The sequence below is a fragment of the Liolophura sinensis genome, chromosome 13 (assembly GCF_032854445.1).
Source record: "Liolophura sinensis isolate JHLJ2023 chromosome 13, CUHK_Ljap_v2, whole genome shotgun sequence".
NCBI lineage: Eukaryota > Metazoa > Mollusca > Polyplacophora > Chitonida > Chitonidae > Liolophura > Liolophura sinensis.
In genome coordinates, this window is record NC_088307.1 from 26932926 (window position 1) to 26953847 (window position 20922).

The 20922-nt window shown below is 39.1% G+C and overlaps 1 protein-coding gene across 1 annotated transcript in view; it reads right to left on the reverse strand.

Moving 5' to 3' along the window:
* Positions 1-346: 346 nt before the first annotated feature.
* Positions 347-20922, reverse strand: part of LOC135481025 (melatonin receptor type 1B-like) — a 66674-nt gene continuing 46098 nt past the window's right edge. Inside the window, exons 2-4 of the mRNA XM_064760955.1 lie at positions 5696-5813; positions 4802-4922; positions 347-1091 (exon numbers count right to left, since the gene is read on the reverse strand). Coding sequence (XP_064617025.1) covers positions 347-1091; positions 4802-4922; positions 5696-5813 — 984 coding nt within the window. The remainder of the gene's footprint in view (positions 1092-4801; positions 4923-5695; positions 5814-20922) is intronic.

Sequence of the window (20922 nt, forward strand, 5' to 3'; positions counted from 1 at the left end):
GTAAAACCAGTGCAGTGACGACAGTGTGGTAGCTCACAAATGATCACATGTAACCGCTGAAATACAGCCTCTTGTCAGTTTACCTCAGCCGGGGTTTTATTCTAACTACTCATGTACATGCATAAATAGTGACAATTTACCCTAGTACCATGGTTTTAGCAGATTTAGGTAAAAAAAAATCAGTGATGTCAATAGCAATTTATTAGACGTCACTGATTTGGAAATACTAAAAATGTTGTGTTGTCATCAAATTTAACAACGTATTTGGAGAAATGTCAACAATCAGTTTATGCCGTCAATATTTCACGCCAAAAAAAATGTTCAGGTGGAAACTTTGTCAATAGGTTTAAAACTTGTCCAAGTTGTTGGCGTTCGAGCCTTGAGATGAGTTCTTTGATGTGACCAGATTGTTTAAGGAAGATGAGCTGTGCTGAATGCTATCGCCGGACACCAGGGATTTTGTTCTACGACAAGGCCAGCACAAGAGACAGATGAACTTGAGGTAGCCGTGGCGAAACCGCTTGTTGGACGCTGCGTAGAGTATGCTGTTAAGAGAACTGTTTGTGTGCCCCATCTGAATGACAACGACGTAAACGACCTTGCTCCAGTTGTCGGCGAAGTCCAGCAAGACCACCACGGCGTACGGCAACCAGCAGACCAAAAATATCACGAAGACCATGAACAGAGTTTTCACAAGCGCTAGCTCCTCTTTCTTGCGACCCTTCATCATTTGATCGAGATGACTTCCTTTCACTACCTGCCCGTTATCTCCTGAAGCGCCTTTCATAACTACCTTCTCCAGCTGAAGCTTTGTATCGCGAACGTAGAGGAATATACGTAGGTAGCTGATGAAGACCACCAAGAGGGGCAGGCCGATGGCGAAGAAGCAGAAGAATAGAGTGTAAGAGTAATCAGCCAACCTGTTGTAACTACACGCCATCGTCTTAGTGTCAAAGGTATGACCTCCCCATCCGAAAAAGTTAGGCATTTCCATGACGGCGCACCAGACCCAGAGCAGGAAACAAATGAAGATCGTCTTCTTCCACGAGTAGATGCGTCTGTACACCTGGTGGTGACAGATGAAGATGCATCTAAAATGTAAAAGACAAATTGTAACTAATAGCTTTTATTATCAATTTACTTATGCTTTAGTGACTTGGTGAGGGAATTTACAGCTGGTCTTTAGAAAATAAACATGATAAATGGAAAACGTCCTCACAAATGATTAATCACTCAGTGCGATCTCAGCGTGTATCCCACAAATAGCCTATGGCGAATGTTTCTCAGTGAACGCGCTATGACTAAAGTGAATCTATGAGCACTTTCGACCATGTTGTCCCTCAGACTCTGAGCACTGTCGACCATGTTGCCCCTCAGACTCTGAGCACTGTCGACCATGTTGTCCCTCAGACTCTGAGCACTGTCGACCATGTTGTCCCTAAGGCTCTAACCACTGTCGCCCATGTTGTCCCTAAGGCTCTGAGCACTGTCGCCCATGTTGTCCCTAAGGCTCTAACCACTGTCGCCCATGTTGTCCCTAAGGCTCTGAGCACTGTCGACCATGTTGTCCCTCAGGCTGTGAGCACTGTCGGCCATGTTGTCCCTAAGGCTCTCAGACCAATTAACAAACTTCATAGCTTATGACAACAGAAAAGTTCATGGTACTGATCTTAAGGTTGATGTTAATATTTAATATTCACCTTTTGTCATGAAACGTTAACATTGTTCTTTGCGCTCCAATAAAAAATGCCAATGATTACTCGGGGATGTATCGACCAGACCACAGTTCAGAAGTAATACCAGATCTGTGCTACGGCTAAGCACAGCACGATGTTGTTGCCAGGCCACTCTCCTTTATACACGCCTTATGTACGGCATAAAGCTTCGATAAAAGACACAATGGACATTGACAGAATGAAGATAATGACATTTTTAAATGAGGTCGATAATGTGACAAAAGGGATGGGTCGCGTGTTTCTGTTGAATGCCATAGATCCCGATTCCCGGTTCAAACCAGGACATTCCATTGTCCAGTAATACAACATTGGCAAATAAGAGTTAAGAATAAGAATTAGACTCAAGATTTGATGTGTTCCTTCGCGGCTTTGTATTAAGTATTGAGTTTGCGGGGTAATTGCCAACGCATTACCTCATACACAAATCTTATTTTCATCCACAAATGAAAGAAGATAATTGTGCGCATGAAAATGGTACGCAGACAATAAAAATGTTCAGTTCATCAGTATTTTAGCGCGCTATACAGACACAAACCTTATTGAAGTGTCACATCCTGGCTTTCGCAAAGTAATTATACCAACAAAAATATTGTCAATAAGCACAAACCCAATTTACTGAGGGGTACTACCTACATATAAAACTTAAAGGCATTACAGAAACTCAAACCTCAGTAACAGCCAAATGAAGCTGACATACATGTATGATTTATTTCTTTATTCGATTGGTGTTTTACGCCGTACTCAAGAATATTTAAGTTATAAGACGGCGGCCAACATTTTGGTGGGTTAAAGCCGGACAGAGCCCGAGGGAAATCTACGACCATCCACAGGCTTCATGGCAAGCCTTTCCATCTATGGTCGGAGAGGAAGCCAGCATGAGATAGACTTGAACTCAGAGGCCCCGACGACATATGAAGATGCATGTAAAATATTTCTCATTAATGGAACTTCATGATTAAAGCCGTACTCCAGAACATAACAACAGCTGTCAGTTTGATCAGTTACAAAAACGTAATTTATAGTCAGCCATTGGCAAAAAGTAGGTGAGAAATTTTCTCGGAATAGACGCCCTAATTTCGTAGCACGAAATAACTGTGTATAATATTTTGGTCGTTGCCATATCATCTTGATTGGACAAGCACTGTCGATAACATTGACTCCAAGAGTGTTGAAAACAGTTAACTCATCTCCTGGGTTCTGGAAACAGGAAAACAATCAATTTACCACTCGGTCACGACCCGTCTATATTAAGAGATAGGGCATTGATTTAGTGGTGCTCAAAATACTGTATAATTGTTTTGATCTGATAGCAAATACAGCGTTCCAGAATGATTCTTTTATCACTAAGCTCAAGATGGTTATGCGTCGCCTCAAGAAAATAAGTGTGATTTTTTTTTTTAGAATTTTTCTGACCGACTAAAAAAATGTATTTGAAACATGAGATTCTATGGTGGTCTGTTGGGACCCAGAGGGTATCAGTGACGTCACAGTAGTGTTTTGGGCTTGAAATAGTTCGTTTGAAGGTGCATTGGCTGAACTGATTTATATCTCTAAACAAAGATGTACTTTGAATTATGAAATATAGCAATCTATGTGTGTCAAGTAGCAAAAGGCTGAGGTGACATCACTGGTCCCCATATGTTTACAACAGGCCACAGCTTAATCTTAACTTGTAAGCTTGCTAACCGATCTTACAGGTTTGATCTTAATAGCTTAGTTTTACTTTTGTCAGGGTAGTTTAACCATCGTCTTTGTGCTAAAACAAATTTGACCATGGTTATTCGAACATGTATAGAGGCAGGCTGGAGTTCAGAAGTAGATAACAATTCTGTGCTTAGCCTCAGCCAACTTTATAACCCAACTTTAGTGTCATTGTGAACACAATCCTTGATTATCCTTGATAATAAAGTTTTGACTAAGAAAAAACATGCAATATGCACATAACTTAATAGCGACTATGACAAGTGAGATCAACACTTTCTAATACATGAACGCGATTACTTGTCTTTGTCAGTTTGAATACATTTTTCTGTCAGGATTAGAAGTGGGAACAGGCAAAAAAGACGTCTAACATGTTGCAGTTGACATCATTGAATGTTTTTGTACCTTATCCTATTTAAGCCATGGTGCCGGTGGGGGGGGGGGGGGGGGGGGGCGTGTAATTTTCTACTATTAAAGCATTTGCATGAACAGTAGGAATAAAACACTGAGATAAATTGACAAGAGGACATATTTTATCGGTTACATGTGACCATTTGACTGGCTATCACAATGTTGTCCCAACTGTAGTTTTTAGTCCTTTAAATTATTTCTTTAAATGCGGCGTTGTGTTAGGTTCAGACCCGGAAACTTTCATATTCTAAGAATAGTGAACTGAAGAATAAAGCTATAGCATAATTCCTTTCGCATTAGGATCAAGCTTTGCATCGTGCCTTTTGACAGAATTTGTATTGTATGGGTGACTTGAGCGCAAAGCGTGTCAGAGAAGACCTTAGAGATCACTGAATACCACAGGCAGGGCCACACCTGTGTGACGGGTCAAAATGGTGAACACGCTTGAAGTCGACAACACATTGATTTTGGAGACTGGAAAGCACAGTAATGTTGGGTTTTGCTCTTGGCCATCCGTCGAGACATTTTTGACAAAAATCCGAGCATTATCTTCTAAAATCTTCCAAAAACAAAGTCTTGTGTTTATATTTTTGTTCAGTATTCTGGAAGTGAAATACTCGGCTAAAGCTAAATATACAAGTCCCCGTCTAAACGACAGAGCGATGGAAAAAAATTGTCAAAAAGATGTCTTGATCCGGTTCCATATCACTAGCAAAATTTGATGGATTCGTGCTGTGCACAAACTTTCCCTGTGATGTTGCTAACGGAGTAGTACACGTAGGTAAGCGAATGTTGTAACAGGCCATCTGACAGCGTTATAGTTGGAATTCATAGTTTAAAATAAATGGTGAAAAAAAACACAAGTTAAGATTTTGCGGATCGCATACAAACAGTGATTGTTTTAAATAATCTAAAACTGAATCAGTTCTATACAGTACAAAGAAATAACCGACCTGTTGACAGCGATAGCCCCGATATTCCACATGGAGCACACGCAGCTTGTCAAGCATACGGACGCCACCAGATGACAAAGTACATGTTTGTCGTGAAAAAATTGCGGACCGGCAATCACACCTGAAAAAGAAAAACAGAACGGAAAGTAAAATATTTTTTGCAGGTGTAGTAAATTTTCGATCATCCACCATGTGCAATGCAGAGAAAAGCAAGATTTAACTCTAAACAGGAAATGTGCAACTCACAATACGGAAAGCGTTGACTCTAAAAAGAAAGTAGTACACATGGCAAGTTATATTATTTTCTTAGGTGTTACATTCCCGATACGGCACAACGTACCTGGTGTGAAATAAAAAACCTACTCAATAACAGCACGTCTATACTTAAAGGTGACTTATTTAATGTAGTAAATCAAGGCTTGCATTGACAAGTACTCTGGTACTTATAGCCTTCAAATGGTGTTCTTGTCAGAAGATGGCTGAACTATCGCCCAGCTGAAGTTAAAGACTAATTACAATCTATCATTCATTCAAAAAGAGTTTCCTATAGTCATGGCGCCTACCAGATGTCACACTGGATACAAGAACAATATCCCGAAATTAGTCATCGAATGTAAGCCATTGGCCTAACAGTATTTTAAGCTTCTAGTTGTAATATCAATGTTTAATCGCTATCTGTTTTGGCCAAGACCAGCTTAAAAGTGACAATTCGTCTGCAAGAAAACCTATTGTGGATTAAAATTCTGCTGAGGCACGCGAATGTAGCCACAGAACCACATAGTTGGCATACGCCACATTGAGAGTACTTCAGCCGTATTGTGGCTATACTGGCAGTATTTCAGCCATATACCGCGGCTACCCAGGTATAATGATACAAGCGAGACCTAAGCTTACCAACTATGCTGAAGGGATCAACCACTGTTGTCACACACAGATCGGCTAAGGCTAAATTGGCGATGAACATGTTTCCTGTTGTCCTCAGCTTCTTGGTCACGAAAACGGCGCCTATTACCTATAAAAAAGTCGGATGCATAATCATTACATTGGTCAGAAATTTGTATGAAGTAAATCAGATAAATTTTCAAGTGGTCATTGTATTCTAAAAGCAATGGCAAATTTATATACGCATGGAATCGAGAATGAAGCGTCAAACTTCAGGAGTCTCCATCACGCTTTCTTTAGACTTGCATCACAATGTTTATTACTTTTAAACTGAACTTTTTCACAGATTATTCATTTAATAAATCCGTTGAGAGAATTGGTCTGTTCCATTATATGTAATATAAGCGTCATGTCCGACATTTGTAAACCATTCGTAGTCCGAAAAAGGGCGTTCCAAGTCGATAATCGCAAGATCCATTTCCAAAAGAACGTTTAATACTAGCTCCCAAAGACAAAAGTGTGAAATTTTACAAATAGGAAACAAAGCCGGTAACACACAAGAAAGAAGCAGTCATCAGTTTTCAATGATGCCGGGTAGACAGTGGATATTCCAGGCATGAATTCCATATCAAAGTTTAATGTAATAGGAAATTTATATTTGCGGAAAGGCCTTGACTATTTTCTAATAGTCAAAAACGTGAAAACGCGATGAGACAGCTTCCGCCATTCTGTGATTACGAGTGATACGCATTTCCAACCGCATTGCAGTAGGCTCATAAAGATTGATCACGGTATAACGCAACATTTTAATACGGTAGAATGAAACCATATCGTTCAACATGAACCAGAGACATTTGGTGAGTTATTGTCGACCTTTCCCACGTGTGACGTGCACATATGCACACCTTACCGGTGGTAAACAAGTGTCACACTGGATACAAGAACAATATCCCGAAATTAGTCATCCAATGTAAGCCATTGGCCTAACAGTATTTTAAGCTTCTAGTTGTAACACCAATGTTTAATCGCTATCTGTTTTTGCCAAGACCAGTTTAAAAGTGACTCTTCAACGAATTTTAGACCCCGTTAATGGTTACATCCAGTCAGTCAGAACAGTTCTTACTGCTAAAAATAGACTGTTCCTAAAACTGAAGTACCTACATAGAGGTCTTGATTTAACCAACGTACCGCGAATTTTAAATGATCCAGTTGTGTGCAATTCTGTGCCGAATTATTTCAACATACGAGAGAATCCATGCATTTCCTATCAATATGCAAAACCAATCGCAGCCAAAATATATAATTACACGGAAGCAGTTAATAAATTTTGAGATGTCGGATTATACAACTGGTGGATACAGTTGTGAATGTGAATCGTCTGGCTTCATTCAAAATCCATGTCAACATGTCATAACGGGTAGCCTTGATTTTTAAACAATGATGATCTACGAAGTCTGCTGGTGAGAGGTTCTAGCAAGTTCTGAAGGATGATGTCATGTGATGACCTTCAGAGAAATTATGTTATTGTTCCTGCGGACAAAGCCCCTAATCATATTATATTTGTCTACAAGAATTATTACTATCAGGTTCTTGTGGAGGAGTTGATATCATCACTGCCGAAACAAAGCTCCCTTTCTTGCGGTGTCAAAAAACGGTACAACCAAACCTGTATCAACTCTCTTAACGAAAGGACTGCAAGAAGTACAGTCATTTTGGAACAAGTATACTCTCCTTATGCTGGGGGCCGTAGCCGTAAGTGTACTCAACTTCTGCAGAAAAACCTGCACATCTCGCATACGGTGACGAAAACATAGCTATTTAACATAATCCTAACCGACCAATGGAAACGGCTCTACTATCTTCTGATGGGAAGTTGTAAACAGTAAATGACCGTTGATATGTGCAGACACCTGCAGCTCTATATACGATAATCATACGATTCAATGGCCACGCCAAAGAAATGGAAAGATTATGTGGATTTCAAGGTTTAATGTAGAATTTGTTTAGCACAGCTAATATCCACAGTAAATAATCGTGTTGTGACAGCCCAAAGGCGTGATTTGACCACGGAAAGTAAGACTTTTAAGGAGCTCCTGGACGCTTTCCTCTTCGTCTTCCGTCTTCGTCTTCCCTGACGTTGTTGTGGTAAAAGGAGAGGGCTATGTCTGCATGCCATGTTCTGTGGGATTAAATAAATTAGAAAAGGCTATACGGAAAGAGGAAACCTGCAAACGAGAGAGGGGGAAATTTGCAAGGATATTAAAGAGTAAAAGGAAACGAGCAAACATAGTGTGGTTCGAATGGCCGTCGGAAGTCCATCTCTCCGCATTAGAGATTTAGAGCTATTGCCCCCGCGGCGGACAAAGAAAATGTTTCAGCCATTTCTGCTCCAGTACTACAACCGTTTCAAGTTAGTTAGAGGAAGTTTTATTTCCTTAACTATAATTACTTACAACCCTTTCTGACAAACAAGGGCCTCGGCTTCTATGATAATTTCCTCGCATTCGTGTTCTTCGGTCAACATCTTACTTTTGCCAGTTCTTGCTTGATGATGAATATTAATGAAGACACACCACCACTTCAACCAATGAAAATTTGTAGTCTTCGCGAAGGCTTTTTTCTCGTACGGAGCGTTCATTGGCTAACACTTATTAGATCACTGCCCACTTGTATACGGATGTGACAGGTATTTCGACAGACCGAAAACCAGTAGGGTTCCGGTAGGTTAAGACGGTCTCGTTTAGAGAGACTAGAAAAAGTACTGTCATGCAACTGTAAAAAATTCACATGCCAAAGGTATGTGGATACTTAAACGTCTCACTGAATAACTAAACGCTCTAATACACATACCGTATAAGGATATATTCACTTGGGATTTCGCCACTCTCTACACTACGATTCTTCACACGGATTTAATAGATAGAATTTCATCATTGATTGTGTCAGTGTTTAATGAAACCGGTCACTGCTCTATTGACGCAAGGGGGCAACAAAGCTTCTTCAGTTCCATCACATATAAAGGTTACGATTCATGGGATATTTCCAGGTTCATTGATTTGCTTGAATTTCTCATTTAGAAACATCTATGTAAATTTCGGGGAAATCACACATCGACAGTGCATAGATATTCCCAAGGGTAAAAATTGTGACCCCACCCTATTGGCCAACATATACTTGTTCTCAGATGAATACGACTACATGCAGAAATTATTAAGACGTAATCTCCACCTTGCCCGACATTTCTCATTCACTAAACGGTATATTGATGATCTGCTGAATTCGTATATAGCAAAGGATGTGAAGGATATTTACCCACCTTCGCTGGATTTAAAGCAAGCCACGGACTGTTCAGATGGTATATCTTATCTGGACCTATATTTGTACAAAGATCAAAATAGTTTCCTCTGTCGCAGACGTTACAAAATGTATAGCGTCAATTTTGACGTTGTAAATCATCCTTATTTGGACATCAATATACTGAAGGGTCCTTCAGATAGCGTGTACATATCTCGCCTTGTAGTAATTGTTAGATCCTGTGTGTTGTGGGACGATTTCAATCAACGTCCGAAGTCAATACTGCAAAAACTATATCTCTTCTAAGAAAATTTGGATAGCGATCAGAATTTCTAGCGTTCTTCTAATTCATCGCGTTGAATTAGATCGCCCAGATGGACAGTGTGTGAGCAGTGATATCAAAGCGCAACTGAGATACATACTTTGTTGTCGACAACTTATACTCTAGCACGCTAGACGATTTAAATACTAATTTTTATATTACCATACATATACTTGTCACACAGTAAATGTGTAATCCCTATTTCGACCTCACAGTTTATATATTTATCCGTCTTTTTGAAAAATGCAGTCCTTTTTAGATTTTTAAGTTTTTCCAACGCCGAAAATGTAAGCGATAAAACGGGATTTGCTGTGAATTCCCTTTTTTTTCTTAACATTACAAATGCATTTCATCGGATTAGTATACTCTTTCCGGGTTATTAAAAATAAAACCTCGAGTATGTGAGCTAATGTAGCTTCCCCTTTCACTTCCTGGTAATAGTCCAAAATCTTGAATCCAGTGATTGACTCCGATGTACTTTTGCATGAAGCCCAATCTAATTTTGTGTGTAATTTTTAGATCATACTTGTTTCCGTGTCTGTCTGTTGCTGTTCAGTTATATAGCACGGGAATTTCCATAGCTCGTGGAATGTGTAAACTTGGTGGTCGCCGTTAATTCTTCGTGTTAATAATAATATAGAGACGTTGGTTATATGAACAGTGTTTTTTCAGATAATTAATTAATTTAGTTTCTAATTAAAGACAACTTATTGACCAACAGTATGCACAGTTAGTAAAAAGATTTACTTTCTTGGCTTAAACATTTCTTGTGTTGGTCTGTAATTACTGGAAACTGTTTTCTGCTTCAAACTGCATGAATTTATTATAATTTCTAGCTTACATACTTCCTTGGTTCTTTGGCGGTTTGCAAAAAAAAATAATGCGATTATTCACTTCTGCTAACCATTATGGCTGATGGCTGATAGCTGGATTACAAGTATCTGTCTCAACTCCTAGATTCTGACGATTGACGTTCAAGAGAACAGTACCATCAGTAGGATGTCCTCGCTAGGTCTCTCGTAACGTCGGGCAATGTCCATTGCTTACCTCTCTTTGTTTTGAAAACATCACAACGTCATTAGTGGTGTCCGTCATTCGAGTTTAAGGAAAAAGTTTTTGTCACGTGGTTGAGGGTCATGCGAATGAGCTGGCACCAGTTTCACGTCACGTTCCCAAATCCAAGGCGCAACAAAGCATGAACTATTGGGAAAATTACTATTATTATGGACAAACTAGACATTTTGTATTTACCTGGAAAAAACATTGCAGTGGTTAACTTTATAAGAGGCATGCATTTCTACTACGAGACTTTCTGTCAATGCTCGATTGGCTGTGGATCACATGTGTATACAGAGAAGCAAAAAACAAAAAGAAAACCCAGTTTACATTTTGGAAATGATATAAATAGGGTTAGATATGAATGAATTTATTTGACAGATGTATTTTCAAGAAGCAATCTTTATACCACAGCCAATCGAGCATTGACAGACAGTAATAACGTTCCAGATTAATAATCCCAAGGCCAATTCCCCAAACGACGTAGAACACAAAATCACCAAGAACTAAGTAAGTGTATAAAGTACGAAAATAGGATGGAATCATGCAAAGAGAAGTAATTAACAGTTTTCAATAATGTTGGAAAGACACAAGGTATGTTCTATGCGAATAATCTACTTTTTGATCAAAATCATAGAATGCTGAAAAGGAAAGAAAAGTGAATATCTCTGATAGGGATAAAATGAATACTAGGAAAAGGGTTGGAACATTCGTCACTAATTCCTCACGATTTTAATTTACCCGGTGGGCTTTGTTTCTATACAGATAAAAGGACAGTTTAATGCGCAGCATATTTGAGTCATCAAGTTTAGATTTAAAGGTGGAGAAAACGTAAATCTTACATAAGGTTGTTAAATCAGTTGTAAATGTGGTCTAATATTTTTTTTCTGTTTTTTTCAAAGAGAAAAAGACACTTGGAATTAATTTTTATACGGTGTGTATTTGGGACCACCTTTTGATATGTATTCTATGTGATGTAATGTTATAAATAATGATGTAACACATGTTTAATAAATATATATTTGCACTAGAATTTGGTCCTTTTAGCTAACAAATGTGTTCCACCTGTATTTTGATCATTTATTTATTTATTGGTGTTTTACGCCGTTCCCAACAATATTTCACTTGTGCAACGGCGGCCAGCATCATGGTGGGAGGAAACCGGACAGAGCCCAGGGGAAACCCACGACCATGTATTTGATCATATTTATATATTTAATATATTTATAAATATTATCATCATTTATAATTAATGGATATGTTTGGATATTAACATCAAATTTATATACAGATACATATATTAGGCATGCCTCACGTCCTTATTTACCCACCATACAAAAAATTTTCAAATACCATTTTTTCCAGATAGTAATATGAAAGCTCAAATTTGCAAATAAGTTTTGTCACCCTGATATCTGATTTTGCCATGGCTTTACGTTTTCTTCTCCTTTAGTAAATGCGTCCTTGTAGATCTCTAACAGGAAGACATTGTCTCTAGAATGTATGGGCTACAGCAGCAAAGCCACCGAAAAAAAACAATGGTAACTGTGAGTAAATGGTAAACAATGTGAGAACTGTGTATAAACGAAAAGTTGCTTAACTTTCGGAAGCAAACGTTCTCAGTTGCAGAAAGAGTGACAAAAATAATCAGAAAGGAAAAGGACTTTAAACTAGTCAGCTGTAAGAAAACTCAAAATAGCCGTAAAAGTTGTGGAAGAAGAGACAATTCAGAAATAAAGTACCTGAGAAACGAAAAAAGTTTGAGCAGAGGAACTGACAAGAAAAAACACAGAAAAAATGAGCGAAAGTATTTTTCCTGCAAAAAATGAACAAAAACATGTTACGCAGTATGTCATCGCTCACGGTTCCCCAGTGAACTGTGCACATGCCTATTGGCAACATCACGCCGTCAGCACCATATGAATATGAAAGACTTCAGCAGAGAGTAAAACCAGATTATGTACGCCAGTGTGATAGATGGCGAATGGTCACACGTATCACCGGTGAAACCTGGCTGTTGGTCAGTTTGCCTTGGGTAAGGTGTCAGTTTGCCTCGGTTAATGTGTTTAATCTAACTGTTCTTGTATACGATCAACAAGTATCGACGTGCATTCCCACCTAGCGCAATGACCAAAACAGAATTAGAAATAAAACTATGCAGTGAAGCCAGTTGTAATTTATTATTCACTGGTGTGAAACGACACTAAATGGTGTCTTATCACTTATATAATCACTTTTAAACAATGCAAGGGGATGAGGCCTCGGGGAAACCCCGAAGTCAAACCATGCAGAATTAATGGTTATTTCTTAATGTTTATTATCACGCCATTACCAACTCACGCAACTCTTTCCTGTCGTCGAACGCTGGCTATCAGTGGTATTTTTGTTTTGATGTCTAGTCTCATGTCTTGTAATTTGCATCGAAAGTTGACTCAATTTCGTTAGTGTCTAGTTGGAAACCCGTAATACCTATCTCAAATAAAAACCACAGTTTGTTTGGTTCGACACTGGATTTTATTTATTCATTTGATTGGTGTTTTACGCCGTACTCAAGAATATTTCACTCATACGACGGCGGCCAGCATTATGATGGGAGGAAACCGGGCATAGCCCGGGGGAAACCCACGATTATCCGTAGGTTGCTGTCAGACCTTCCCACGTACGGCCGGAGAGGAAGCCAGCATGAGCTGGACTTGAACTCACAGCGACCGCATTGGTGAGAGGCTCCTGGGTTATTACGCTGTGCTAGCGCGCTAGCCGACTGAGCCGTCTCAGTGAAGCAGTACTAGATAAAGAGCGGCAGTAAGCCGCCCTGCAACAAGAAGGTACATTAAATGCCCTCTAAGGATTCATTCATCGTCATATGACTGAAAAATTGTTAAGTACTGTGTTAAAGCTCAAGCACTCATTCACTCACTCAGTAATTAGGCAATTTTATGCAATCCCTCTTATACAGCTCGACATTGTGTAATTCACACTCAACCATTCGTGCTTTTCTCCTAACTTACCATGCCTTGTTTTGTCTTTATTCGTGCATGCACTATATACCTACGCAGCTACATGTATATAAGTGTGTGTATTCTGTACACTATATTTCCTCATGATGGAACATAGTGACCGTAATGTAGACTAATAATATGACTTCAATATTCGCCGTTACTTTCTTTCTATTCTATCGTGAGGATATAACAATATGTAACTCATGAATGTTGACACGTTGAATGACTTCAAAATGTGTTACTTTTGCAAGACAGAAATACATAATTGAACAAGATATGTTCCAATGTTGGGTTTTTCAATGTTGGGTGTTCCTCCCCCTACTGAAATATTGTTTTGAATTGTTTGAAAAGGAGTTTCAATTTCAACCCTTATTAAAGCAGAAAACTTCAATACAGGTTTCCAGTGCATCCAATCGCAATATAAATTTCCAAAGTAAATTAAATTCCAGTTACCTAAGGAATGTGTAAAGAAACAGCCTATAAACAGCGAATAAAGTTTGTTCTAGCAACATCAAAGAGAGAAGCACTCATCAGATTTCTATGTAGACAGTCGGTATTCTCTCTCGCGCAATGGTTGCAGCTTTTTCATAAAGATACCTTGTTAATTTAACAATTTTATACTCACATACAACGACAGAGATACAGTATCCAGAGTCCCTCAACGATCCGACAATATTTGATGACAACAAACCCAGCAAAAAAACAAGTGAAACTCATAGAAGAGAAATGTTAAGGGGCTTCTCATATGCATGTGTACGCATAACGTGAAAGTCAGATTTTTTCTTACGTGCTTTTCTAAAACTGAATGAAACGGGAAGCTGAATGAGAATTCCCATACACGGCCGTACCGTCGAAATATCCCACCATATAAGTAAGTTTCTTCTTTAGCGTATTTATTTATTTATTTACGCCGTACTCAAGAATATCTCAATTAAACTATGGCTGCCAGCATTATGACTGAGAAGAAACCCATCAGAGCACGAAGGGATCTTGAATGTACAAAATAAAGTATAAAATGAAGGTGAATGAGGTGACGTACAAATACACTGACAATAGAGACGGTCCTAGAAGAGCTGCAAGATTGTCATCAGCTGGAATCGAAAATTAGAGACAACAGTATTCCTTTCAGAAAAGCTGTCAACTACAAAGCAATTAGAGGAGGTCTTGTCTCCAGTCTGAACCCTCATAGAAGTTAGTGAGGTGATAATGCACCCTCGTACAAATGCACTGATAATAGAGATGGTCCTAGAAGAGCTGCGAGATAGTCATCAGTTGGGATCTCAAATTAGAGGCAACAGTATACCTTTCATAAAAACTACAAAGCAATTAGAGGAGATCTTGACTTGTCTCTAATCTAAACCCTCAAAAATGAGTGCAGATCTTCCTCAGTTAGGGTTGCCCAGCCATGTTGCCCAGCCAACATATATAATTAGGCTTTTTGTGGCCTTATTAGGACTAGTTTTAGGGCAAGACATTCTCTCCTGTTCTCGTATGACCTTTTAACAATATAAATTATCCTTATTTTGACAGCAATATACCAAATGGGTCTTGCATATGGTGTGTACATATTTCGCCTTGTACCATTTGTTAGATCCTGTGTGGTATGTGACGATTTCAGTCAAGGTCACATGTTGTTATTAGGGCACAGGAAGAGCGTCAAATTTCTAAAATTTTACAATGACTATAATTCTCTATTAAACGAATATGAATAGAACACCCTGTTTTATGATTGTGTCTAATTTTGCTTAATCCATGGCTGAGATATGTATATTCCCCGTATTGAATTATATGTCCATATTGGACGTATGAATGTTATCAACAACTTACATACTGTCAGGATGAGCGATTTGAATACTGATTTTACGGATTCGCCCACAACATATCTTGCGTCTTTCCATTATCACTGAAAACTGCTGACTTCTTTTCTTTGCATTGATTCCGTCTTAATTTTGAACTTTATATACTTTCTTAGTTCTTGGTGGTTTGTGCTAAACGTCGTTTTTGGGAGTCGGCCATGCGATTATTCACCTGGAACGTTATGCGAATGTTTGCTTATAGGCACTGAATTTATCTGAAGGTCAACAACTTGCCAAAATAATGTCCTCTGATCATTTGCCCTCTATCACATTATCGTTGCTGATTTAGTTTTACTCCCTCCCTATGCTATCCGTTTTTCATTATATTAATATTATATACAACTGGAAATATCTGAATTGGCTTACTTTGTGCACTTGCTTTTCCCTGGCTCATGCGCTTATTTCTTGGAGAAAGAGTCTTAAATTTACTAAACTAGGCAAAGTTGGATTTCTTATGTCAGGCAGGGTCATACACATATCATAAATGTGTATCACCATAAATTACCCTTACTTGGACAGCAACAACTCGCCTTGTAACATTTGTTAGGTCCTGTTGATTGTGAGACGATTTCAATCAACGTCTTGTTTATGGGCGAAGGAAATTGGAAAATCTATGCATTCGCATACCAGCCCTCAACCAGTAAAGGCGTTCCAGATCAACAATCACAAGGCCAGTTCTCAAGTTCACAACGTCATTACTGCATAAACTAGTGTGTCAATGTTATTCCACTAAACGCCTTCATTTCAAGCGTCTTAAGTATAATTCTCTTGTAAGTAAATATGGACAGAGCGTTCAGAATCTCTGGCGTTCTGATGCATGCTTGTGGTTAATTCCGCTTAACCTGGGGATAGGGGTGCTGTTTTCGTCGTCTGGAATTAGATCGTTACGTTGGATATGTGGACAGTTGCAACCAAAGCGCAGCTGAGATACGTAGTTTTTTTTTTATCGACAGCTGATATTCTAGCATGGTACACGATTTGAATACTGATTCCACTTAGTCTCCTAGTACACACCTTGCGTATTTCTAGCGTCACTGAAAACTGTTGACTGCTTCTCTGTATGATTCCTTCCTATTTTCGAACTTCGTTCTAAAGTTCTTTTGTGGTTTGTGTTATACGTCGTTTTTTTGAGAATTGGCCTTGCGATTATTGACCTGGACCGTCCTTACTGGCTGAAGGCTGATATGCGAATGTCTGTTTCGATGCATAGATTTTCCAATTTCCTTGGCCCATAAACAACAATGACGCCGCCTGTGGAAAAAGAAATACCCCAGCATGACAAAACAACATATGCTATTCATCCAGTGTTTTCCAATTACCGGCTATGACATCGCCGTTGGTGTTTTACTCTCTTCATGTAATCGTATATTCGTATTGAAATGTCACTGGCCTGAGGCTAATCGCATTGACTCGAAGGCTTGCGAATCGAAGAAGATTAAAGCGGAATTGAAAGAACATCAGTGCTTAAAGCCTTTACTATCATTTAAATACATGTATCGTTTTTATGACCTAGATGTTTACATAGGATTCGCTGTGTTTAATATATCTGTTGAGAGGATCATCCCCTTACAGAATAACACTAGCATATGAATAATAAACAAAGTAGATATACATACAACCCTTTTTTCTGTACCACAGGAAAGTTTGTTTGCCCCTGCAGGCCGGTGTCTTAGCTCAACTGATCAAAGGGTAGACATTACATTGGATGCTGCCTTTAGCGTCTTCGCGGATGGTTTCGAATTTTCGTCCAGTGACAGGACAGTTTACAGCCCAGGAGACTTTATTTCGGGTTTATCAGGGTCTGCCTAATAGCGGGAGCGTATAAAAATGAGCTTTGTGCATGGTTTTGCCATGAAATATTACAGATCGATTTTCTTGCCATTTGGTAAATCTTTATACAAAATTATAATCGTTTTTGTCCACCTTTGAACATGGAATGATTTTCAAGCTTTGTTTTTGTTTTTAAATAGTCGGTTATTCTGAACTGAAACTTGCTTTAAGGCTTGAGCGAGACAAGTTCAAGTTTTAGACCGTTCCCAATAGTTTTAACAAAATTGTGGCAGACTTGGTTCTGTTGTGGAATATAGCAGCTATTGTTCTGATGGATATAAGAAGCAGTAAAAAGTCACACGGGTATCCTATTCTCAGTCATACAACATTTGAATCACACGATCCTAAAATTGATTAGTCAAAATCGGGGAGCATGGACAGCATTTCGAATACCCAACGAAATAACAGCTTATCCTATGAAATAAAACTGATTGGCATGTTCTTCCCTTTGACTGATGAAGTAGTTGTTGTTTTTCGGGTCTCAAGTACGATATTCGTATTCCGGTGATCAAACGGCCTAAAACTGTGCGTGGTGAGCGTTCGTTATTGCCTGAGGTTTTCGGTTGAATAATCACTGAAACCACGCCACGCATTCCACATTCTTCTGCAGCTGTTAGCTATGCTATACATCGTCTACCACTACCGTGGAGGTTGTACAAGTCACCAACCCTTCTGTTAGTCCATGACACTAAATTGAAACATTGTCCAGGGCTTCACCATAATAAGTTAGATTAAGTTTTATACAAACTAAGGTAGTCTTTTTTTCAAATGTTGAGTTCTCCGGGCTTTTGGTGTATCTTCGTTTTAATTCCAGTAAGGACCAAATCTGCATATTTCGGTTTGTGTTGAATTAAAAACTTGATACATAGCTGCAGGTTAAGTTGTGTCGTCTATTTTCAAAAACATTGTGGCAGTTTGTTCTTCTGTTGTTGACAGCGATTACTGTGATGGCTCAAATAGGTAGGGACCTGCTACGATAGCACAGTTGGTAGAGCGGCCACTTCGGGAGCGGTAGATCCAGGGTCAATCCTGGATCAAGTCACGCGTAAGACGCTAAAAGATGAAGTTGTAACTTCCTTGCTTGGCGTTCAGCATAAAGGGGACAGTCCAGCGACTGGTTGACCGGTATCAGTGTAATGGTTCGGGTGGGGCGGCTTCCTTTCTTTCGGTAACCCGTCTCAGTGAAGCAATACTAGATAAAACAGCGGTGAAAATCCGCCCTACAACAGGGAGGCACATTACAATCTAAGGATTCCTTCGTCGTCATATTACTGAAAAAATTGTTAAGTACTGCGTTAAACCCGAAGCACTCACTCACTCATATCGGTACAAGATTTCGCAATACTCGTTTGTGACGTCATGCTACTGGGCGAGGTATCTCCAGATTTCCACTCTTTGACCTTGGTGAATAGGACTTCTACCCAGTGAACAGAACTCGGATAATACAGCCTTGCTTTGGGAGACTATCTCGCAAGTATGAAAGACTGATGTCTGCATTATTAATTACGAGTACTTGTGGTACACAGCGCTTAGGCTCTCTTTATTCTTTATACTATGAAAATCTCCATGCGTGCATGAGTTCATAATGACATATTCGTTGTGTGCGATATCAAACCTTGACAAATTGCACTAAATGCCGCCTTAAGCCTCACTGGGTCGATCGACTGAGTAAACAACACTGACTGACCTTTCTAATGAGAGAGCTAACTTAAACAACTCCTAAAAATGAATATGAGCTTTCAAATCAGTCATCCAGGAAGCCGTTTGCAAATCACTGACTTGTGCCATTGCTGCCTTTGGTTGACTGCCCATACTGATAATTTATCGACTATTAATCACCTCCGTGTAAATAAATAAGTGTGTGCTTGTGTTGTTATGTCTGGCTTGTTCTGTTATGTCTGGCTTGTGCTGTTATGTCTGGCTTGTGCTGTTATGTCTGGCTTGTTCTGTTATGTCTGGCTTGTTCTGTTATGTCTGGCTTGTTCAGACTGCACTGAGAAAAAAACAGTTTGGAATCAGCGGTGTGCTATACATGCATATTAAATTTCATCATTGTTGACTGAACCGAATTTGTAAGATGAACTGAAAGTACGCCCGAATACCCTCTTTTATAAATTGACAAGAGGTTGAAATTCACCCGTGGGGTGTGGCAAATTTTTAATTATCACACTGTCGTCCATGCTCTGGTTTCATTCTTTAATGTATCGATCATTAATGTTTAATGTATCGAAAATGAAAACTTATCACAAAACTACTTCGAAAATAACCTGATTTCCAAGGAGATATTAAATACATATGCACTTATGATAGTAATTTGGAGTGCTGGCGACGGAAGCAATCTTGTTACCATAGAAACTGGGGAAGTGGACAAATGCATCAAGATATCCACCAAAAGAACAATGTATGAAAACACTCGGGAGTTCCACTACGGACAGAAAGTTCTACCTTTTTATATAGGTCTATTGCGTATAAGAAAAATTGTCACTGTCGTTACCATGACAACCCCCGAAACAGTGAACTGAAGTTCGAAAAAAGTAATTAAACTTGGACATGCAAAACACATAGATTAGACACGAAATCATAGCTACTTATACCGTAGATATAGGTTATCTACGGCAACTGCGGAAGTAGACACACAGGAGTATCGTCATTCCGTGACATCTGTTTACCTGCCCACCGAAAATTAAATGCATGTACATTACAGTTATAGTTGTATCCCCGGACACGAAGTCAGGTATAATTACTGATTAAACACAGAGAAAATGGCTATCTGGTTTCGGCTTTGTTCAGGAACAAATGAATGAAACTGCCTTTTCTGATGATGTTATAGTGTATTCGCAGTGAAGAAGGCCATTAATTTTATGAAACAACTTCAAGTTTATTATTCCGCAAGACTAGTAATCACGTGTGTGTCAGCTTTTTTAGCGAGACCTGTTAGACACAAAGCAATCAGGGCACATAGCACTATACACCAAGTCAATAGGCTTAATGTACTGACCGAATTTTGGCTATGGATGAGTATATTCAATGCAACATGGCACATAAACCCGTCCAAGTGTCTTAATTTTGCAAAGCACAAAAGCAAACAAAATATCACAACCAAAGGTGAACATTAAAGCTTGCAAAGCGTAAATCAACGTAAGTACCGTTTGAAAGAACCAGATAATTTGCCTCTCTTTCTGTACATATATACATGGATATAATAACCTCTAAGTTACAGTATACATGTAAAAATGCTAATGCGGTAAGAATTAAGACGTCCCAGCTCCGTGACTTAAGCCATGGTGGTGGAGCGAGACTGGTGTAATATTGTGGATAATTTCCCTCAAATAAACCTATTATTGTTGAAAACGACAAAGCCTGTTCGTGAATATGAACTCGACAGGCAAATGGACTTATGATGTATATATTTGAGCGCGTGACACCGTACAGGTTCGACATTATGTCTGTTTTTGTACTGGGTAAACGACAAGGAACTGTTGTTTCTCCTACTTAAAGGTATAGTAATGTAACAATCATCGATTCTTTTTCAAGAATCGCGCGGTGTCAAAAATCGTTACACCGCAATTAGAGTCAATGAATGCTCTTTCGTACCAGCTGTGCCGCATTTATTTGCATAGTTGAACATAATATGTATCATGGTTGATTTTCGTGACGGTGTTACATGAAGTTTTAGTGCAACAGCTTTAAGGCTTGTAACAAATGGGAGTCCAGTCGGTAGTTGTCTGTACAGGTTGTTATAGCATACACTGGGTGTGTAAGATTGTGTAATGGAGAAAAGTCCCATCATCGGTGCATTGCTTAATAATAGCAGCTACCTCTGGCACGTAAAACGTACAATACGTCTGTTTGTCCACGGATTGTTTTTTTACTGGTTGTAAT